Below are 21204 nucleotides of genomic sequence, written 5' to 3'. Positions count from 1 at the left end.
TCACAGTGCATTTAAACTCAGAACACTGCTGTAGAATTATATTCAAGAGGATCAAGAGATTGACAAGGTTCAACTAAGGGTGTAATGACACTCAAAATTCAATATTCAATTTGGTATGATACCGTGGCATCTTGATACGATAACCTATGTTTAATTAAGCATTGTGATTTTTACTGTTTTGATGAACTGCCCTCCTTTACTTTTAGTCTGTCATATTTAATTGAATATTGCAGCAACTCTTCAAGAATGTCTAATTTAAAAAATAATCTTTTTCATTATTCCTTATATTCATTTTGAGTGATTCGCACTTTTTGGATTAAAACGGAGCAGAAGCTCCAATAAACTCTGATATTTATATTGAACTACATTTCTTTAAGTAAAGTAAATTAAAGTACACCTTACCCACAAGCACAACAGTTGCTTCTGCATTTTCTGGAATCTTCTCCAGCAGTTTCAGCTCATGTTTGGATTTGGATCTGTGCATTCCAACAGGACCAGCATCTTTCTTCAGTTTCATACATACAGTACACAACACAAAGAAAACACCTGAAAGTTCAGCATTCAAACCTGATTTAACACATCACACACACATACACACACATTTTCTCCCTCAGGGTTGTGGGGGGGTGCTGGAACCTATCCCAGCGGTCATTGGGTGGAGGGCAGGATACACCCTGGACAGGTCGCCAGTCCATCGCAGGGCAGATTTATCACATTAGATTCAGTTAATCACACAGACCTTTGTCATTTATATAGATCTCTGATAATAGTGCATCATTCTGTTGTCAGTGTCATGCCCATTATAGTAAATCTAAGTTGATTTCTCTATGGTGAAAATGAACAGTGATCTTGAAAATCACTGCTATCTCACTCTGTGGTAAACAACACTCCTAAGCTTATATATTCTGCATAAAGATTTTTTCATACGAATGTCATTGGATCTTCTGAAATACAAGGTTGTTAGGGAGCCAAAATATTAATATTGTCACATGGAAATTAACACTACTGGACTCTGAAACTGACCTCGCCAAAATACCCTACAGAAACCAGCAAGCTATGTCCAGCATAATAGTTACAGGTTTTGGCAGTTTTAGGATACAGTTTGAATAGTTGAGTAGTAGCTTACTTGTAACATGAATGCAGCATTGTTCATACTGTGACAGAGGCAGAAATTAAGGCACAGGAAAGGCCATTTTTCTGCTACGAAAAGTACTTTATTTCACACAACAATTAAAAAGATACATATATGGAACTGAAACCATGAGGGAAGTTACCACTAGCCTCATGCTTCATCATGATGCTGACCAATACCATGTGTTGGTGTAGTGTAGTGGTTAACACCTCTGCCTTCTGCGCTGTAGACTGGGGTTCAATCCCCCACCTGGGTAAGCACCCTACACTACACCAATAAGAGTCCTTGGGCAAGACTCCTAACACTACCTTCACCTACCTGTGTAAAACAATCAAGTTGTAAGTTGCTCTGGATAAGAGCATCAGCCAAATGCCATAAATGTAAATGTACAAATGCACCAACCCACACCCCCTAAAACTATATTAGACAATAAAGACATACACAACTATATACTTGTACTAATAAACAACACAAATAGTCCCTTTAATGGAGAGGGCATGCACACCATGACACTTTTATTTTTTTATTTTACTCCACAAAGCAGATGCCAGAACAAACACAGTAATAGTGTGTGAGCTGAAGCTTAATGTTTGTGAAAAAAATACATAATACTAGGGAAGTTCAAAGAGAAGTAAAAGTTATAGTTGTAATGTATTGTCATCTATAATTAATCTAATAAGAAAGAACAGAATTGCGAATATTCCAAAAACTTTACCATCTGTAACCACTTAGTTGATTTCAAGCAGTACAAGAGCTGAGAATGATAGCATTTCCTGAGACCTGAGCCTGTTTTCGATGAACTTGAATGAAAAACTAACCTAGACAGCAGCCATGTTGTAAAAGTTAGTATAGAAGACAAGTCTTTGAAAATCTAAAAACATTTTCATGTGACAATTTTATGTTATTAGGAGTGAAATAACTTGAGTATGTCATCTCACAAGTGATTTATTTCAGTATCTGATACCAATTTATGTTGATTTAAAAATCTCACAGCCTAAATTAATCCTAAATAAAATTGTATTTTGATATATCCCACTGTGTAAAGATTGGTTATCTCTTAATAGACTATATTGCCAAAAGTATTTATCCATCCAAATTATTGAATTCAGGTGTTCCAATTACTTCCATGGCCACAGGTGTATAAAACCAAGCCCCTAGGCATGCAGACTGCTTCTACAAACATGTGTGAAAGAATAGGTCGCTCTCAGGAGCTCAGTGAGTTCCAGCGTGGTACTGTGATAGGATGGCACCTGTGCAACAAGTCCAGTTGTGAAATTTCCTTGCTAATAAATATTCCACAGTCAACTGTCAGCAGTATTATAACAAAGTGGAAGCGATTGGGAGTGACAACAACTCAGCCACATAAAATGACAGAGTGGGGTCAACAGATGCTGAGGTGCACAAAGGTCGCCAACTTTCTGCAAAGTCAATCGCTACAGACCTCCAAACTTCATGTTACCTCCAGATTGGCAGATTAGCAGAATAATGCGTAGAGAGCTCAATGGAATGGGTTTCCATGGTTGAGCAGCTGCATCCAAGCTTTACATCACCAAGTGTAATGCAAAGGGTCAAATGCAGTGATGTAAAGCACCACCACTGGACAGTGGAGACACGTTCTCTGGAGTGACAAATCATGCTTCCCCATCTGGCAATCCGATAGACGAGTCTGGGTTTGTCAGTTGCCAGGAGAACGGTACTTGTCTGACTGCATTGTGCCAAGTAAAGTTTGGTAGAGGGGGGATTAAGGTGTGGGGTTGTTTTTAAGGAGCTGGGCTCGGCCCCTTAGTTCCAGTGAAAGGAACTCTTAATGCTTCAACAGACCAAGAGATTTTGGGCAATTCCATGCTCCCAACTTTGTGGGAACAGATTGGACATAGTGCCTTCCTGTTCCAACATGACTCCGCACCAGTGCACAAAGCAAGGTGCATAAAGACATGAATGAGCAAGAACTTGGAAGAACTTGACTGGGCTACACAGAGTCCTGACCTCAACCCAATAGAACACTTTTGGAATGAATTAGAGCGGAGACTGCGAGCCAGGCCTCCTCGTCCAACATCAGTGCCTGACCTCACAAATATGGGAATGGATGTCACTCAAGTTCATATGTATGTGAAGGCAAACGAGCGAATACCTTTGGCAATATAGTGTATCTCTTTATCTTTAGTATTTCAAAGACATATTGAGGCTTGTGACATAGATGCATACGACATGGTGATGTTTACAGCCTAGAAGAGTATCATGATACTTGATGTTAACGTTGTTAGTTGTTGTAGTCATTTGTTTGCTATTTCTAGGAATAATTTAGTTATTATTTTTAACATTATAATTTCAATGCACTGCCTATTTCTCCCTTTGTCTTAGACTCACCCAAAAGAGGACCTTAATTAACAGTTTCTTTACCAAAATGTATTCTGGCTAAAGCCTGAGTAGACTGATAAATCAATGTGATGAGCCAGCTATCAATCAGTGTTACTGAGCTCTTTTTAGGATGCAGTAGACTGAAGCAGGCAGTGAGAAAGGAAAAAATGTAAGAATTTCTAGTCTTCATTGAAATGATTAGTGAATTTTCCACAGATATTACAGTAAGAAAACTGTTAACCCATGACAGCAAGGACCAGTGTGAGTAAAAAAAAATAAGTTATTATGTTTTCCCCATGTGTTTTATCAATATGCATTCTAAATATACTCTAAATGTATTCTAAATATAATTGTTGCTTATACATTACTTAATACATTTAGGACAGTGCATTTGGTATTCAGCCATTCAGTCACTATTTTTCAAAGTATTTTGAACCAACACTATCAGTTGTACATTGTACAGATTTGAATAAAATATTTCATTTTGCAAAAGATCTGAAGTGCTCTGCTGCTTTTTTTTATGCGTAACTGTATGAACTGTGTGTGTTCGGGCAAAATGAGACCTGTTTAAGTGATACTTTTTTTTTTTTTTTTGATCCCACAATCGGGGAAATTCCTCCTCCGCATTTAACCCATCCGTGAAGTGAAACACCACATACACACTAGTGAGCTAAGGGGCAGTGAGCACACTTGCCTGGAGCGGTGGGCAGCCCTATCCACGGCGCCTGTGGGAGCAGTTGGGGGTTAGGTGTCTTGCTCAAGGACACCTCAGTCATGGACTGTCGGCCCTGGGGATCGAACCGGCAACCTTCCGGTCACATGGACAGGTCCCTAACCTCCAGCCCACGACTGCCCCATCCCCATTAAAAGGTGGAATTTAAAATTAACTCAACTTGTAATTGTCATTTTATGTTAAAAGGTTTTATTTTTAAAATATTTTGTATCAAACAAAGGTCAATAAGCTCTGAAAAGTGGCCTACAGGGTAAAAAAAAACATGATTGCTCGATTAACCCTCAAAATAAATCACTAGATTACTCACTTACAAATATACTAGTGACAGCCTGAATGTTGTTAAATGTGAAATCTTTGACTTGAAATGAACGCAGCTCTGACCTCATTTTTGTCTGTCTCCATGTGCAGTACTGTGTCTGTCCTGGTGGCGGTGCCACTCATTAGCGGCTGAGTGACTGAAGGCTCTGCCTGGCCACCAGTGCTGTTGCTATGGTGATGGTGGTGGTGGTGGGCCATGAGGGAGCCCAGGCTGGCGGCTGAAATGTTCCTGGGGAAGGAAGTGTGGTCTTTTTCGTCGCTCGGGTGGCTAGGGGGAACAGAGGGAGAGCAGGGCAAGCAGGAGGTCAGCAAGAGGAGCACACACTGCACACATTGCACACAAACATGCACTGATCTAATGGGCAGTAGCAGGTCAGTCAGGGGAAGGAGATACCACAGAAAAGGTTAAACAAAAAACAATCTCCAAACAACAGGATGTATAGCAGATCTCACATTAACAATGTAAACTTATCAGGGACATTAAGCATTGACTGAAGTTTTGTGCACAAAACTTAATTTGACGCTTCTTTAAATAAAAACTGTATAAATCCACTGAATGTTTTACTTTTCAGACTGTTTGCAAACATTCATTCATTCTCAAATTGATACCTGTAACATAAAATTTGATATGAGCAATTTAAGACTGGGCATATTTTAAAATGTTCACCAAGTGAGATATTCTGATTAGGTATAAATGGAGAACCCAGAAAAAAGTCATTTATGAGTGGGGATGGGTGAAAATTTTATCAACACTATTAGCAATGTCCAATGCTTCAGTTTGAAGTGTTTGAGCTGGTGTTCCTGTGTTTGAGCTGGTGTTCCTGTGTTTGAGCAGGTGTTCCTGTGTCTGAGCTGGTGTTTCTGTGTCTGAGCTGGTGAGTCTGTGTCTGAGCTGGTGTTCCTGTGTCTGAACTGGTGTTCCTGTGTTTGAGCTGGTGATTCTGTGTCTGAGCTGGTGTTCCTGTGTTTGAGCTGGTGTTCCTGTGTTTGAGCAGGTGTTCCTGTGTCTGAGCTGGTGTTTCTGTGTCTGAGCTGGTGAGTCTGTGTCTGAGCTGGTGTTCCTGTGTCTGAACTGGTGTTCCTGTGTTTGAGCTGGTGTACCTGTGTTTGAGCTGGTGTTCCAGTATTTGAGCTGGTGTTTCTGTGTCTGAGCTGGTGTTTCTGTGTCTGAGCTGGTGTTCCTGTGTCTGAGCTGGTGTTCCTGTGTCTGAGCTGATGTTCTTGTGTTTGAGCTGATGATTCTGTGTCTGAGCTGGTGTTCCTGTGTTTGAACTGGTGTTCCAGTGTTTGAGCTGGTGTTCCTGTGTCTGAGCTGGTGCTCCTGTGTTTGAGCTGGTGTTCCTGTGTTTGGGCTGGTGATTCTGTGTCTGAGCTGGTGTTCCTGTGTTTGAACTGGTGTTCCAGTGTTTGAGCTGGTGTTCCTGTGTCTGAGCTGGTGCTCCTGTGTTTGAGCTGGTGCTCCTGTGTTTGAGCTGGTGTTCCTGTGTTTGAGCTGGTGTTTCTGTGTCTGAGCTGGTGTTTCTGTGTCTGAGCTGGTGCTCCTGTGTTTGAACTGGTGTTCCAGTGTTTGAGCTGGTGTTCCTGTGTCTGAGCTGGTGCTCCTGTGTTTGAGCTGGTGCTCCTGTGTTTGAGCTGGTGTTCCTGTGTTTGAGCTGGTGTTTCTGTGTCTGAGCTGGTGTTCCTGTGTCTGAGCTGGTGTTCCTGTGTCTGAGCTGGTGTTCTTGTGTTTGAGCTGGTGATTCTGTGTTTGAGCTGGTGTTCCAGTGTTTGAACGGGTGTTTCTCGGTCTGAGCTGGTGTTTCTGTGTCTGAGCTGGTGTTTCTGTGTCTGAGCTGGTGTTCCTGTGTTTGAACTGGTGTTTCTATGTCTGAGCTGGTTTTCCTGTGTCTGAACTGGTGTTCCTGTGACTAAGCTGGTGTTCCTGTATTTGAGCTGGTGTTCCTGTGTTTGAGCTGGTGTTCCTATGTTTGAGCTGGTGATTCTGTGTCTGAGCTGGTGTTCCTGTGTTTGAGCTGGGTTTCCTGTGTCTGAGCTGGTGTTTCTGTGTCTGAGCTGGTGTTCCAGTGTTTGAGCTGGTGTTTCTGTGTTTGAGCTGGTGATTCTGTGTCTGAGCTGGTGTTCCTGTGTCTGAACTGGTGTTCCTGTGTCTGAGCTGGTGTTCCTGTGTTTGAGCTGGTGTTCCTGTGTTTGAGCTGGGTTTCCTGTGTCTGAGCTGGTGTTTCTGTGTCTGAGCTGGTGTTCCAGTGTTTGAGCTGGTGTTTCTGTGTTTGAGCTGGTGATTCTGTGTTTGAGCTGGTGTTCCTGTGTCTGAACTGGTGTTCCTGTGTCTGAGCTAGTGTTCCTGTGTTTGAGCTGGTGTTCCTGTGTCTGAGCTGGTGTTCCTGTGTCTGAACTGGTGTTCCTGTGTCTGAGCTGGTGTTCCTGTGTCTGAACTGGTGTTCCTGTGTCTGAGCTGGTGTTTCTGTGTCTGAGCTGGTGTTCTTGTGTCTGAGCTGGTGTTCCTGTGTTTGAGCTGGTGTACCTGTGTTTGAGCTGGTGTTCCAGTATTTGAGCTGGTGTTTCTGTGTCTGAGCTGGTGTTTCTGTGTCTGAGCTGGTGTTCCTGTGTCTGAGCTGGTGTTCCTGTGTTTGAGCTGGTGTTCTTGTGTTTGAGCTGGTGATTCTGTGTCTGAGCTGGTGTTCCTGTGTTTGAACTGGTGTTCCAGTGTTTGAGCTGGTGTTCCTGTGTCTGAGCTGGTGTTCCTGTGTTTGAGCTGGTGTTCTTGTGTTTGAGCTGGTGATTCTGTGTCTGAGCTGGTGTTCCTGTGTTTGAACTGGTGTTCCAGTGTTTGAGCTGGTGTTCCTGTGTCTGAGCTGGTGTTCCTGTGTTTGAGCTGGTGTTCCTGTGTTTGAGCTGGTATTCCTGTGTTTGAGCTGGTGTTCCTGTGTTTGAGCTGGTGTTCCTGTGTTTGAACTGGTGTTCCAGTGTTTGAGGTGGTGTTTCTGTGTCTGAGCTGGTGTTTCTGTGTCTGAGCTGGTGTTCCTGTGTCTGAACTGGTGTTCCTGTGTCTAAGCTGGTGTTCCTGTATTTGAGCTATTGTTCCTGTGTTTGAGCTGGTGTTCCTGTGTTTGAGCTGGTGATTCTATGTCTGAGCTGGTGTTTCTGTGTCTGAGCTGGTGTTTCTGTGTTTGAGCTGGTGTTTCTGTGTCTGAGCTGGTGTTCCTGTGTCTGAGCTGGTGTTCCAGTGTTTGAGCTGGTTTTCCTGTGTCTGAGCTGGTGTTCCTGTGTCTGAACTGGTGTTCCTGTGTCTAAGCTGGTGTTTATATGTTTGAGCTGGTGTACCTGTGTTTGAGCAGCAGAGCACGCAAGACGTTGGCTCGATCCTCTGCTTTAATCTGGTCAGAAATTATCATCTGTTCCACCACTTGATGAGCGATTCCTGGCAGGGTTTTCTGATCCAGATCAAGCAGAACCGCACCTGGAGTAGTAGAAATTATATAAATATATTAATGTTTCCTTGTGCAGTTTACCACAGCATTCAACATCATAAAAGTGTAGTATCTGAAACAAAATCATTTTCACATTATCTTTTGCACTAGCCACAATCTAATATGGCAGTCATGATATATCATGATACAATAAGATGCGTTGTATTTTTACATACCTAAAAAGCTCAGAAAAAGTAGATATTATGATAAGTATCATGTATTGTGAAAAGTATTTTGATGTTATGTTTTGCTCTATCCTTTGCTACATGTGTGTAAATGTAAACCTGTACAGCTGATTTGTCTCTCACCCTCTTTAGAGTGTCTCTCATTTATGTCTTTCACTGAAACTGCTGCTAATGATTAGGTGCAGCCTATCAGAGTAAAGTAAGCAGGGAGGGGTGTGGCTTATGCTATGGACACACCCACTGGGCGTTTGTCCTGTCAGGGGGCATTGCAGCAGGAGCTGAAAAAGTTTTGTTAGTGAACTTTTATCAATTAAACCAGATTGTGGCGCAGAATTACAATCAATAACATTTTAACACAGAATATAACAACATTTTGCCTTGCAATCCTGACCTTGCAAATTGCATTCAACCTGATAGGAATATATGCAGACTACTGAAGCAAAGCAATAGCAATAGTAATTATTAATTATATTTTAGAAGATATTTATTAGTCGCATTTTTGATGGGCCCCTATAGATTGTTTTCTCTCATATTATTACTTATTACTATCTTACTATCTAAAAAAATCTCCTCAGTGTTAGAATTAAAGTAAAAAGATTATGATGAGTCTTAAATTGTGGATTAAGAATATAATTAATGATAATTAGGATTAGGTTTAAGAATTTGGTCTAGTTTATGTTTAGTGCTATGTTTAGTTTAAGATTAGTGCTAAAGTCAAAACTTGGTTTAGAGTGAGCATTGGCTTTAAGTGTAGGATTACAATCATAGTTAAGGCTAGGATTAGGTGAAGTTTAAAATTTTTAAGGGGTTTAAGCAAGAGTTTTACTATATGCTTTATGTGGTCAGTTCTGACCATGTGAGATGGTCTTTCGAAGCTCCAGAAGGCTCCTGAATGAGAGCGAAGCAACATGTGGTTTTCCCCAGCGGTCCGTCTCCTCTTCCACATCTTCCTCAAACTTTATCCAGCGTGCTGTTTCCCTCCACTGCAGCTCCTGATTCTTATCCATGATTAACTCATTCAGCTCCACAAACACCTGCACAAACAACAACAGCAGCAGCAGCAAGAGTGACTAAATAACCTGAAAGATCTCTTTAAAGCACCTTCTATTTATTGTTTATGTTACTTTGGGAGTTAAATGGACCATGCGTACAATGTTTCGTTCCACCTCATGTACCACGTGTGATGCGAATGACAATAAAGCCTTATTTTATCTTATCTTATCTTATCTTAAATAATAGTAGAAAAAAATATACGTTATAACAGGGATCAAGTAGAACAAATAACAAAAGAGAATAAACAATAATAACAGACTAATAATAATAATAATAATAATGCATTTTATTAAAGATTCACATTCATAAGGATACTTATGAATGCAAAACTAAAAAAGAATAAATAATAACAGATTTAAAGAAAAAACTGTAAATAATAACACAAAAGTGAATTAACAGGAGCAGTTTAACAGGAGCTTTACTGACCGAGAAAATTTCAGAAAGAAACCACAACAACAACTTACAGCTCTACAACTACACTGGAAAGACTGCTGCACTGAATTTATTTGATTCTAATGTTCATAATTTCCACATGAATAAAATATATTACATCATCATAATTACTGTATTTCAGTTTATTTACTCTGGCAGTAAATGTGCTGATGCAATTGTTTTTTGTTCAGGTGGAAATGATGGGTTTTTAAAATGTTTAGCCCTAGAATAAGCTTTAAATGTATTAGTTTTCTTCCTAACTCTTTGAGTTAAACACACACGTACTCTCTAAAAACACAGCTAAACCACTGACAATGCTAATCCACAGTGTGGTGTGTGGGGAATTCATTCAAAGGCATTTTTTTCTATAAGGCATAATCGCAAAACTGCACAATTAAATGGTTAAAATGTAAACAAAAATCATTCAAAGTGGTTTGGTGTGAAATGCTCTGTTCCAGAGAATCGTACAATGTCACGGTTCACAGTACAAATGACAGGAATCAGACGTCCACCTTGCAAAGCTCCCTCGCAAAAAGTTATTACATGAAATGGTTATGAATATGCTGCCTGATGTCCGAGGTTCACTTGTAGTTTGAATAGTAAATAAAATGGCTATATTTATGCTGTAGACATTGTGATCGCTGGTCCCTGTCACCACCACTGTAAAGACATCTATAAAGAGTCTCTAAATAAACCATTTCACATAAAACCACTCTGAATGACGTTGTTTACATCTCAACCACTGTATTATGCAGACATTTAGAAAATCAATAAAATCCCCACCCCAGTACAGAAATGAGTTCTGACCTTCTGCTGTTGGGTGACTCTCCTGGAGAAGTCTAACAGCACCATGCTGAAAGAGAGCGCGCCGCGGGCTACCTGAGATTTAGCTGAGTGTGTGGGGTTTATTAATAAAGCATGGCCTCCTCCCTTCAGCCAAGGGGTGGGGTGTCCCGTTACCTGGCTAGATCTACATACCTTTCTCTCAGGTGTGTGAAGGGAATGCATCATTAATTCATTTCTAATCTATTCCCCTTGGCTTCAGAATAATGAATGGATTTTCCAAAACAAAATCAGGAATGTGGGGACTGTTCTGGGATCAGCATAAGGGATTCAATTCCTTAAACTATTAATGACCCAAATTGTAGATCTACAGCTCAATTCCTCAGTAAACTAAGCTCGTACATTGGTTTCAGAGCTTGTACAGAATGATTCACAGTACTGATCCATAGTAGATACTGAATAATTCATAGTAGTTACTGAATAATGCCTAGTTCATACTGAAAAACTCATAGTATATAGTGAAAAGTTTATATAGTTCACAGTGGATACTCAGTAATTCATACTAGACAGTGAAAAGTTCATAGTGGACACTGAGTAATTCATAGTAGACAATTAGTAGTTCATGGTGGATACTGAGTAACTCATAGTAGACAGTGAATAGTTAATAGTGGATACTTTTACATCTCTGAATGTAAAGCTGTGACTGAATACAAATCAGGAAAGACACTCAAACACTTAATAAATATCAGGCAAGCATGAGAAAATTATGAAGAAGCTAATTTCAGTATGAAAACGCTTCAGTGAACTGTGCAAAACAAACCATTGGAGATATTTCAGCCCATCACCAGTTTTACCCTGATCTAACCTTACCTGACCTTAAATCACCTTAAAACATATAAACCAACCTTAAATCATTTAAACGAATGCTCTTACCTCATGCGGAGTGCGGTCCAGTTTGCGGTTCCGTGTGCTGGGTTCTTTATGGTCTTTACTAATGTGTACAATCTGACCTTTAGTACTTTTCCTGACCAGGTGTCTCCGCACACCTGGAACATCCTCAAACCGGTGACCTACAATAAATAAAATGTATTTTTAATAAATAAAATTATTATTCTTTATTTTTATATGTTATGTTCCATCACTCCATCATTCCTTCACTCCACTATTTCAATGCTGTCATTCCATCTCTCTGTCATTCCATCACTCAGTTCCTATGTCAGAGCTGCCCTCTGTCAGTGTCCTCTATTTATAAAAGCCCTGATTAGAGTAGACAAACAATGGCACTTCTGTAATGTGTGATATTTGTGAATTGTGAATGTGCTGATATTTTCATAGATGAAAGGTAATAGATGAATATAAATATTTTCAATGAATGAATATGAATTGGTGAATATGAGTGGGCAAATATGAGTGGATAAATATGAATGTGTAAATATGAATGGATGGTTATGTGTGGGTGAAGGAGTAAATGGATGAATATGAGCTGACTGCTCTAGCTGTAATGTTTTAGTGACTGTTATGTCAGTCCAATGGGTCGTGAGAGCGTGGTCAGTGTCTTTGTTTGTTGGACAATGCGGCTGCAGAGTCATGTTACCGAACTATCACTCAGAGAGTACGTTTAGGTTTGGAGATTGAGGGAAGGGAATTATGGGCATTAAGTTTAGCTGAGGTAAAAGCAGAGACTGAAGGAGGGACTTTAACTCTCATTAAGGTAAGAGTCCAGAAGTCAGGAGTTAGTGAACTGGATGTTAGAAAGGATTTGAGGGATTTTCAGAAAACTGAGTCAGACAGTTTTATTAGAGCTGTGCTTCAATATATTGAAACATTACTGAGCAATTCCACAGTAAAGCACATAGGCACTGTTTCATTCAGATACCGTCTTTATCATTCCTCTTTCACTATCATTAATATTCATATTTGGGAGGTATAAAAGCAGGACTTCTGATCTTAAACTTTGTGTGATGTTAGCAGAGAAGACAATTATTTTCTACAGAAGGTTTAGGAATTCACCAGAATATGGTGGAGTACATAGTTCAGACAGCTCACAGTTTGTATGGGAATGTTTGACTTAGTTACAAGTTCTTCACACCTAACCTAACTTAATGATTTTATGACTATTTAGATATTCTGACTCATCCTTGTAATGAAAAGCAAACCACTCTGAACGACTTTTTGCATCTCATCCACTAAGTGATACAGAAATTGGGGTTGATGTATGAGGTAGAGCGGATGGGAAGGAAGCAGGAAGAGAGCAGTGAGAGTGACAGAGTTCAGGACTGAAGGGAGGATAATTATAAAGGTTAAATCATCAAAAGATCAAAAGAAAATGTCCACAATGACTGCACAACAATAGAAAAACACAGTCTGACTGAGGAATAAAGATCACAGGTCTCATCCGAAGAATAGGATCTTCTTAATAGTGACCTCACCTTACGTCTTTCCTGCAAGTAAACACCCCCCCACCCCCCACCCCCCACCCCCACCCCCAGTATTAGGACACTCAAGAGCCCTGCAGAGGCGGAATCTTCTCTAAGACTGCTGAAGAACAGAATACAGAGAGAACATTGACGCTGTAGAGGAGTGAACAGTGATATAGAGCTGTAATCAGTACTAAAACACGACAGACTCACACAGAGATCTCAACACAAATCACCCAAAACCAGCTCTGAGTGTCTGTGGGAAAACTGCTCTGATACAGTTGAACATGCTAAACTGCCTCCGTGGGAACCAGAGTTTATTAAACTGTTTCTGGTAGAGCTGCACCAAGCATTAGATTCTATGGTAGCTTCCGATTTCTTTACTGAAAAATCTGCTTTTTTTTGCTGATTTTTATTTGCCTTTCTTTTTTCTTATCTGAAGCATAAATAACACAAGGCACACCAACACATTTCCAGTAGGAGAGATTTTCTGAATCTACTCAGCAGATCAGGCAAGCACACACCCTATAACAAATATTCTAAAGAAAATAAGACATTGAAAGCTGCGCTGTGTACACACACACACACACACACACACACACACACACACACATATATATATATATATATATATATATATATATATATATATATGTATATATATATATATATATACCGATCAGGCATAAGTTTATGATGCCATAATGTTATAACTTCTAAGCTTATTGTCCATTTTATCAGCTCCACTTACTATATAGGTGCACTTTGTAGTTCTACAGTTACAGACTGTAGTCCATCTGTTTCTCTGATACTTTATTAACCCCCTTTTACCCTGTTCTTCAGTGGTCAGGACCCTCATGGACCCTCACAGACCAGGTACTAACATTCTGGTGAAAACAGGACACAGTGCTTAAAAACTCCAGCAGCACTGCTGTGTCTGATCCACTCAGACCAGTGCAACACACACTAACACACCACCACCACCACCACATCAGTGTTACTGCAGTGCTGAGAATGATTCACCACCCAAATAGTACCTGCTCTGTGAGGGTCCATGGGAGTCATGACCACTGAAGAACAGGGTAAAAGGGGGCTAACAAAGTATCAGAGAAACAAATGGACTACAGTCTGTAACTGTAGAACTACAAAGTGCACCTACAGAGTAAGTGGAGCTGATAAAATAGACACTGAGCATAGAAACAAAGAGGCGGTCATAAAGTTATGCCCGATTGGTGTGTGTGTTTCTTATACATTTTTGTATATTTAAGTACTACAAGGGCCTACACACCTAAGATTTTCACTCACCTTTGCATCTGTGTAAATGTGATGTGATAATAAACATGATTTGAATTGATTTTGGGATCATTTGACCTAGACACCAACCTGGACCTTTTTTTTGCCTGTGTGTGTAATATTGATATGTAAAATGTACAATGTGGTCACACTCTCATCTCGCCCGTGACTTCTGGGTTTAAATGATGGCTCACAGCAGCACACACATTATATTTTAGCCTGCTTTTATTCTCTTGACTCAGTAATGATACTTCTGTCAGTTTTAACAACAAAAAAAAATCTTACATAGTGTAGCTTTAAGAACAGGACACATAAAATACAAATAGAATTACAAACTGAATATAATGGAATTTGAATATAAATTGTAGCTGTGAATTTGTGACAAAAATCACAGTAGAAGTACGATCAAGTTTTCAAATCGAAATTTTCAACTTTATGCATATGAAGCAGTTAAATGACAATCTAAATTCCCTGGATCAGTCATAGAAATGGGGTGTCCACAGCCTCTACTCTCTAAACTCTTGTTTATAAGAGAAACTTATAAATATGTATAGTTGTGGTTTATATTGTAAATGAAGCAGCACCTCAAACAAACATGAAGAGGAATTAGTGACTAAGCTTTCAAATATGAATCAGTACAGTGAGGTGAGTGATGTGTTGAACAGTTTGAGATGTTTACTGTTGTAAACACAACTGTTTTAAACCTGAAATGTAAAACATTAAATTGTACATTTTATCATGTAAATAATGTTTTCAATCTTTCTGCCATGTTTGAGTAATGGGTGAAGGGTTATTGGGGACTGAAGGTCAGGAAGGATCCACCAGGTGAATCCTTCGAGTTCTTAAAAATGAAGGCTGCAGGACTCAACATTACAGAACAGCCTTCAGTGACGCAGCCTTGAGACGCAACTGTTGACTCACCTGTAACTGTTCTTTCAAATCACAGCAAACCATCACTATGCACGTTTTAATAATGTAATAATTGCTCACTTTTCATATTGCTATTTCGTATATTTTTATTGTCAGTATTTTTAATTATGAAACACATCATGTTGCATTAATCTCTCAGCTCTGTTATTAAAGCTCTGAGTTTAACAGTGTTTAGAGGAGCTGAAGATCACAGTAAGATTAAACAGGTTTATATCAGAGGCCGCACACTCTCAGAATGATGGACACAGTAAGATTTAAAAGGTCAGTTTCAGATTCAGCCGGCAATGCAGCCAAAAGTTACACTCGCAGGTCAGCCCGAGGTCAGCTTCATCAAATAAAAATCGGATTAACGATGAAGTCAAAGAGAACAGATGAGAATAAGCAGAGAGTCATTACGGAAAATTAAAATAATTCCTCTGAGATAAAAAGATACATGAACACTGCCAGTCAAACGTCTGAACACATCGGACTGAGAGCTTCAGTTTTCTAAAAGACATACTGAAATCTAAAGGCTTCTGGTGAAAAATTTCAAAGCTCTTTGTAAGCCAAATATCAATACTCAAATTTATGAATTTATGTCCCAAACAAAAACAATATGTTTTTCACATGTCATTTTCTGTATGTTTCTCATTAAACATGAATTACTGGAATATATGTCTAATTAATACTGTGACAAAGGAGGGGGTGGAGTCTTTTTTCAGTTGAAGGCCAATATTTCTGACTGGAGTTCTATATGAACTATGTCATAATTTGGGTATCTTCATTAAAGTAAAAAAATAAAAACAAGACCTGCCAAAATGTCTGAGTTAGCTTCACTGATCACTCTCCACAATTTCGGTTGATAATGTGTAAAATGTCTGGCTTGTATCTTTATTTACTAGTATGATATAGAGACTTTAAAAGCAGACAAGGCCTACTTTTTAACCAAAACCTTTTGTAACTGAAAACTTTGATAAAGATTTTGTGTTCTGAGTCAGTTCTGAATGCATATTTATACAGTACATATGAGGTAATTGATCGTGTTTATTATGCAACATCTATAAAAGTGTGATATCCATGAGTGTATGTGGGTGAACTCACTCTTAATGCCATCCAAGTCAGCAGAGGCAAGCGTTTGTGCCTCCATCTCATCGGTAGGGATGCGCTGGTATTTCGCTTGTTCAGTTCCCGTCATGTTCCCGGTTCGGCGGCGCTCCTGGAGGTCGTAGCTACGGCTCACTGAGGACACGTGAGTGAGTGAAATGGTTTCACTGGGGAGAGGTACCACTTCAGGAGTGCTGCAGTACAAAAACCAAATTAAAAAAACAAAACAAAACAAAAAAAAAAACAGGTCACAACATGAAATCACTGAAGGCCTGCTGCCTGACTGATTTCAGAATTGCTTAAAACTTCTAGGAAATAATGTCACTGCACTCAATGACTAGTGTATAAATTTGTCAAATGGCAAGTATTTCAAAGTGGGCGTGGCCTTAACTTTTTGCTTTAAAAGTGTTCTACTGAAATATAGAGTAAAATTCATAATTCATAACTTTTGAACTATGGATGCAAAGCACATGGCTTTCAAGAATTATTATTTGTTTTAACTGTGTTTAAACAGTAAAATAATTCTGATAAAATTCAGATATTTTCCAAAATATGGTGATTTGAGGTCAATTTTGCACAAGATACATACAAGTCAAGATACATACATAAACATTCAAGCTTCACTTAATTTACAAATCCTGAACTCTGGATTCCAGAACAGTTAAACAAGTTTACAATCACTGAATGATGCATGGAATGATTTTTACATACAGCATCATTAAATTATAAAATCTATCAAAGAGGAGCACTTACCATCACCCCAAACTCGACTCCAAACTTAACCACATAAACAAAGAACAGGCTAAAAACAAACCATCCAAAACTGCCCAGTAACGTTTCACAGAGCAGAGTTCACACACAGGACAGGTAACACCAATCAGAGCCAAGAGAAGAAGGAGTATTTAAAAGAAAAGTAAAAAAAAAAACAGTTGCCAGTAGTAACGGTCATTAATGAGAAAGTTCTGGATCCCCGCTGACCGCTCAAATAACCCAGACAAAAAACCCACACAGCGTTCTAAATATACACACACTTTACATCCACAACAGCACAGAAAAAACAAAACAGAGAACTACCAGAAATGGAGCACAGAACCTAAAAACAGAGAACTCACAGAAAACACAGCACAGAACCTAAAAACAGAGAACTCACAGAAAACACGGCACAGAACCCAAAAACAGAGAACTCACAGAAAATACAGAGAAGAACCCCAAAACAGAGAACTCACAGAAAATACAGCAAAGAACCCAAAAACAGAGAACTCACAGAAAACCTAGAACCCCAAAACAGAGAACTCACAGAAAACACAGCACAGAACCCAAAAACAAAGAGCTCAAAGAAAACCTAGCACAGAACCTGAAAACAGAGAACTCACAGAAAATATAGCAAAGAACCCAAAAACAGAGAACTCACAGAAAATACAGCAAAGAACCCAAAAACAGTGAACTCAAAGAAAACCTAGAACCCCAAAATAGAGAACTCACAGAAAATACAGCAAAGAACCCAAAAACAGACAATTCACAGAAAACACAGCACAGAACCCAAAAACAGAGAACTCACAGAAAACACAGCACAGAACCCAAAAACAGAGAACTCACAGAAAACACATCACAGAACCCAAAAACAGAGAACTCACAGAAAACACAGCACAGAACCCAAAAACAGAGAACTCACAGAAAATATAGCAAAGAACCCAAAACAGAGAATTCACAGAAAACACAGCACAGAACCCAAAAACAGAGAACTCACAGAAAACAGAGCGCAGAACCCAAAAACAGAGAACTCACAGAAAATACAGCAAAGAACCCAAAAACAGAGAATTCAAAGAAAACAGAGCGCAGAACCCAAAAACAGAGAGCTCACAAAAAACGCAGTACAGAACCTGAAAACAGAGCTAACAGAAAATGCAGCACAGAGCCCAAAAACAGAGAACTCACAGCAAATGCTGCATAGAATCCAAAAGCTGAGAACACACAGCAAAGGCAGCACAGAACCTGAAAACAGAGAACTTGTGAAGATAGCACAGAACCCAAAAAACAGAACTCACACAGACTGCAGCTGTGAGCTCAGCAAACGTGTGACTGCATATGAAAACAGAAAACTTTGAATGCAACACAGAACCGGAAAACAGAGAGCTAACAAGTATGGGAGCACAGAACCCATAAACAGTGAATTCAGCAAACATAGCACAGAACCCATAACAGAGACTTTCAGCAAATGCAGCATCTTGAGGCGGAGTTTAAAGAACTAATGGGGTGGAGTTAGAGAATAGCTGAGGTGGGGTTTAGATAACTGTAAGGGTGGGGCTTCAAGAATTTTTGAGGTGGAGTTAGAGAACAGTTGAAGTGGGGCTTAAATAACTATGGGGGGATGGGGGTTAGAGAACTGATGAGGTGGAGTTATAGAACTGTTGCGGGGCGACTTAGAAACTGTTGGGGTGGAGTTAGAGAACAGTTGAGTTGGGGCTTAGACAACTATTGGGGTGGAGTTAGAGAACTGTTGAGGTGGGACTTAGAAATTGTTGTGGTGGAGTTAGAGAACCAATGGAGTGGAGTTAGAGAACTGTTGGGATGGGGTTTAGAGAACTGCTGGGGCAGGGTTTAGATAATTGTTGGGGTGAGGTCAGAGAACTAATGTGCTGCATGTAGCTAAACCCAACATTTCTCTCTTCAAAGCTCAAAATCACAATCACAGACTGATAATGATGTTAATGATGTTAATATTTCTTGATGTAATTTCTTTTTTAATTCTCTCTCTGGAGTTTCTCTGTCATTTCAGTTTCAGTTGTTTTGAAGAGGATTTATGTTTTATCCCTGAACTCCAGAGTGGCTGAACCACTGTAGCGTTCACTAAAAGAGCCTGAATTATACTCACACTGTGTCGGTACCAGAAGGAACTGTGTGGACTGTCTGAGGAGAACTAACGCTTTCAGAGCTGTCCAGAGTTGAGAGGTGAGGGTCATCATCAGAGACAAAGAACTGGAAAAGTGGACACATAAAGTATACAGTACTATAAACAGTACATACAATAACAATAACACTAACTGTAAGTGTACCGCAGCTGTTTGAACTCAGCAGATAAATATCAGCTTCACTGAGTATAATCTATATTAATGCATAGCAAAATACTGAGGTCAGTCTGTATGAGTCAGTTTGAGTCCCAACTGAAGGGTCAGTTTGATACCTGAACAGTCTCTTTCATGTCTGATTCTGCTGTGTGACTCTCTGGAGTTTCATCTTCATCGTCATCCTCCTCTTCCTCAGCCTCCTCAACCACCTCACGCACATCCACACTTGCTGTCGCCTCTTTACTCCTCTTCCTCTTCTTCCCGCTCCTCTTTCTTCTGCTGTCACTGTGGAGTTTGGACAGAGGGTGGCGGACATGACGCGACGACTGACGATGGACTAAAAGAAAAAGAGAAGGTAAAGAAACACAAATGATTGAGTATGTTCATGTAATGCTTTAAATGTTGTACTTCCATCCATTTTCTTTCTTTATTTATTTTTTTTACTAATCCTGCTAGAAAAAACAGCATAGGCCAGCATTGCACGGTCTCCACCAAAACCAGCATATGTTGTGTTTTGATGCTGGTGTACTGGCTAACCAGGATGACCATGTTGCAGCAACCAGCTAAACCTGCACCAGAACAGCATAAATCAGCACAGACAAGCTTAAAATAGCTTATGAAATGCATGCTGGTCTTTGCTGTCTTTTTTCACAGAGAAAGTCAAACTTTTTGAAAGAGGTTAAAATTAAGGTGCTGCTCATTACTTCTTTATTAGGCAATAGCTACACTCAATTAAACATTTTAGCTGCATATTATTCATCAGAATCTTTTGCACATTATTTGTTATTGGTATGAAGACATATAGCCAGTGATTTGCAGTGATAACAGTCTAAAGAGACTCAATCTACATTACTACATTAAAATCTACATAAGCTACATTAAAAAACACAAATCACAATCAAATAAGGCTTAAACAGCAGATATTAACACATTCTTCATTCATCTTATGTTTAAATAAGTAGAAATGTTCACTTCAGAGCAGAAAGACTTTATTTAAAGCTAATTAGTGATTTATGTATCTATGTATATACACTTACTGGCCACTTTATTAGGTACAACTGTAAAATTGCTTGTTAATACAAATAACTAATCAGCCAATCACATCTCAATGCATTTAACCATGTAGAGGTGGTCAAGACAACTTGGTGAAGTGCAAACCAAGCATCAGAATGGGGAAGAAAGGTGATTTAAGTGACTTTGAACGTGGCGTGGTTGTTGGTGCCAGACAGGCTGGTCTGAGTATTTCAGAAACTGCTGATCTACTGGGATTTTCACGCATAACCATCTCTAGGGTTTACAGAGAATGGTCTGAAAAAGAGAAAATATCCAGTGAGCGGCAGTTGTGTGGACGAAAATGCCTTGTTGATGTGAGAAGTCAGAGGAGAATGGGCAGACTGGTTTGAGATGATAGAAAGGCAACAGCAACTCAAATAACCACTTGTTACAACCAAGGAATGCAGAATACCATCTCTGAATGCACAACACATTGAACCTTGAAGAAGATGGGCTACAGCAGCAGAAGACCACACTGGGTGCCACTCCTGTCAGCTAAGAACAGGAAACTGAGACTACAATTCGCAAGGGCTCACCAAAATTTGACAATTGAAGATTGGAAAAATGTTGCCTGGTCTGACGAGTCTCAATTTCAGCTGCAACATTCAGATGGTGGGGTCAGAATTTGGCGTAAACAACATGAAAGCATGGATCCATCCTGCATTGTATCAACGGTTCAGGCTAGTGGTGTTGGTGTAATGGTGTGGGGGATATTTTCTTGGCACACTTTGGGCCCCTTAGTACCAATTGAGCATCGTTTAAATGCTGCAGCCTACCTGAGAATTGTTGAATAAAGTAGTACTGTAGTAGCTACTGACTTGAAATGGGCTTTAAAAGAACATTATAGTGCCCCGATATACTGAAATGGTGTCCTCTTTATCACAAATACAGTATATGAAGTG

The 21204-nt window shown here is 39.6% G+C and overlaps 1 protein-coding gene across 3 annotated transcripts in view; it reads right to left on the bottom strand.

Annotated features, from left to right (window-relative positions):
• Window positions 1-21204, bottom strand: part of slc4a2b (solute carrier family 4 member 2b) — a 57555-nt gene that overhangs the window by 14271 nt on the left and 22080 nt on the right. For 2 of the 3 annotated variants that reach the window (XM_017696196.2, XM_037534199.1), the window contains 8 exons: window positions 19366-19586; window positions 19057-19160; window positions 16182-16378; window positions 11395-11531; window positions 9047-9227; window positions 7863-7998; window positions 4605-4809; window positions 403-505 (listed from right to left, as the gene is read on the bottom strand). In XM_017696196.2, the coding sequence (XP_017551685.2) occupies window positions 403-505; window positions 4605-4809; window positions 7863-7998; window positions 9047-9227; window positions 11395-11531; window positions 16182-16378; window positions 19057-19160; window positions 19366-19586 (1284 nt within the window). Of the gene's footprint in view, window positions 1-402; window positions 506-4604; window positions 4810-7862; window positions 7999-9046; window positions 9228-10485; window positions 10917-11394; window positions 11532-16181; window positions 16379-19056; window positions 19161-19365; window positions 19587-21204 lie in introns of those variants that run through there. The other variant, XM_017696197.2, reaches the window with a different exon arrangement.

Source organism: Pygocentrus nattereri, chromosome 24 (assembly GCF_015220715.1).
Source record: "Pygocentrus nattereri isolate fPygNat1 chromosome 24, fPygNat1.pri, whole genome shotgun sequence".
NCBI lineage: Eukaryota > Metazoa > Chordata > Actinopteri > Characiformes > Serrasalmidae > Pygocentrus > Pygocentrus nattereri.
The sequence above is the reverse complement of the archived record's forward strand: the minus strand, read 5'-3'. Positions and strand labels throughout refer to the sequence as shown.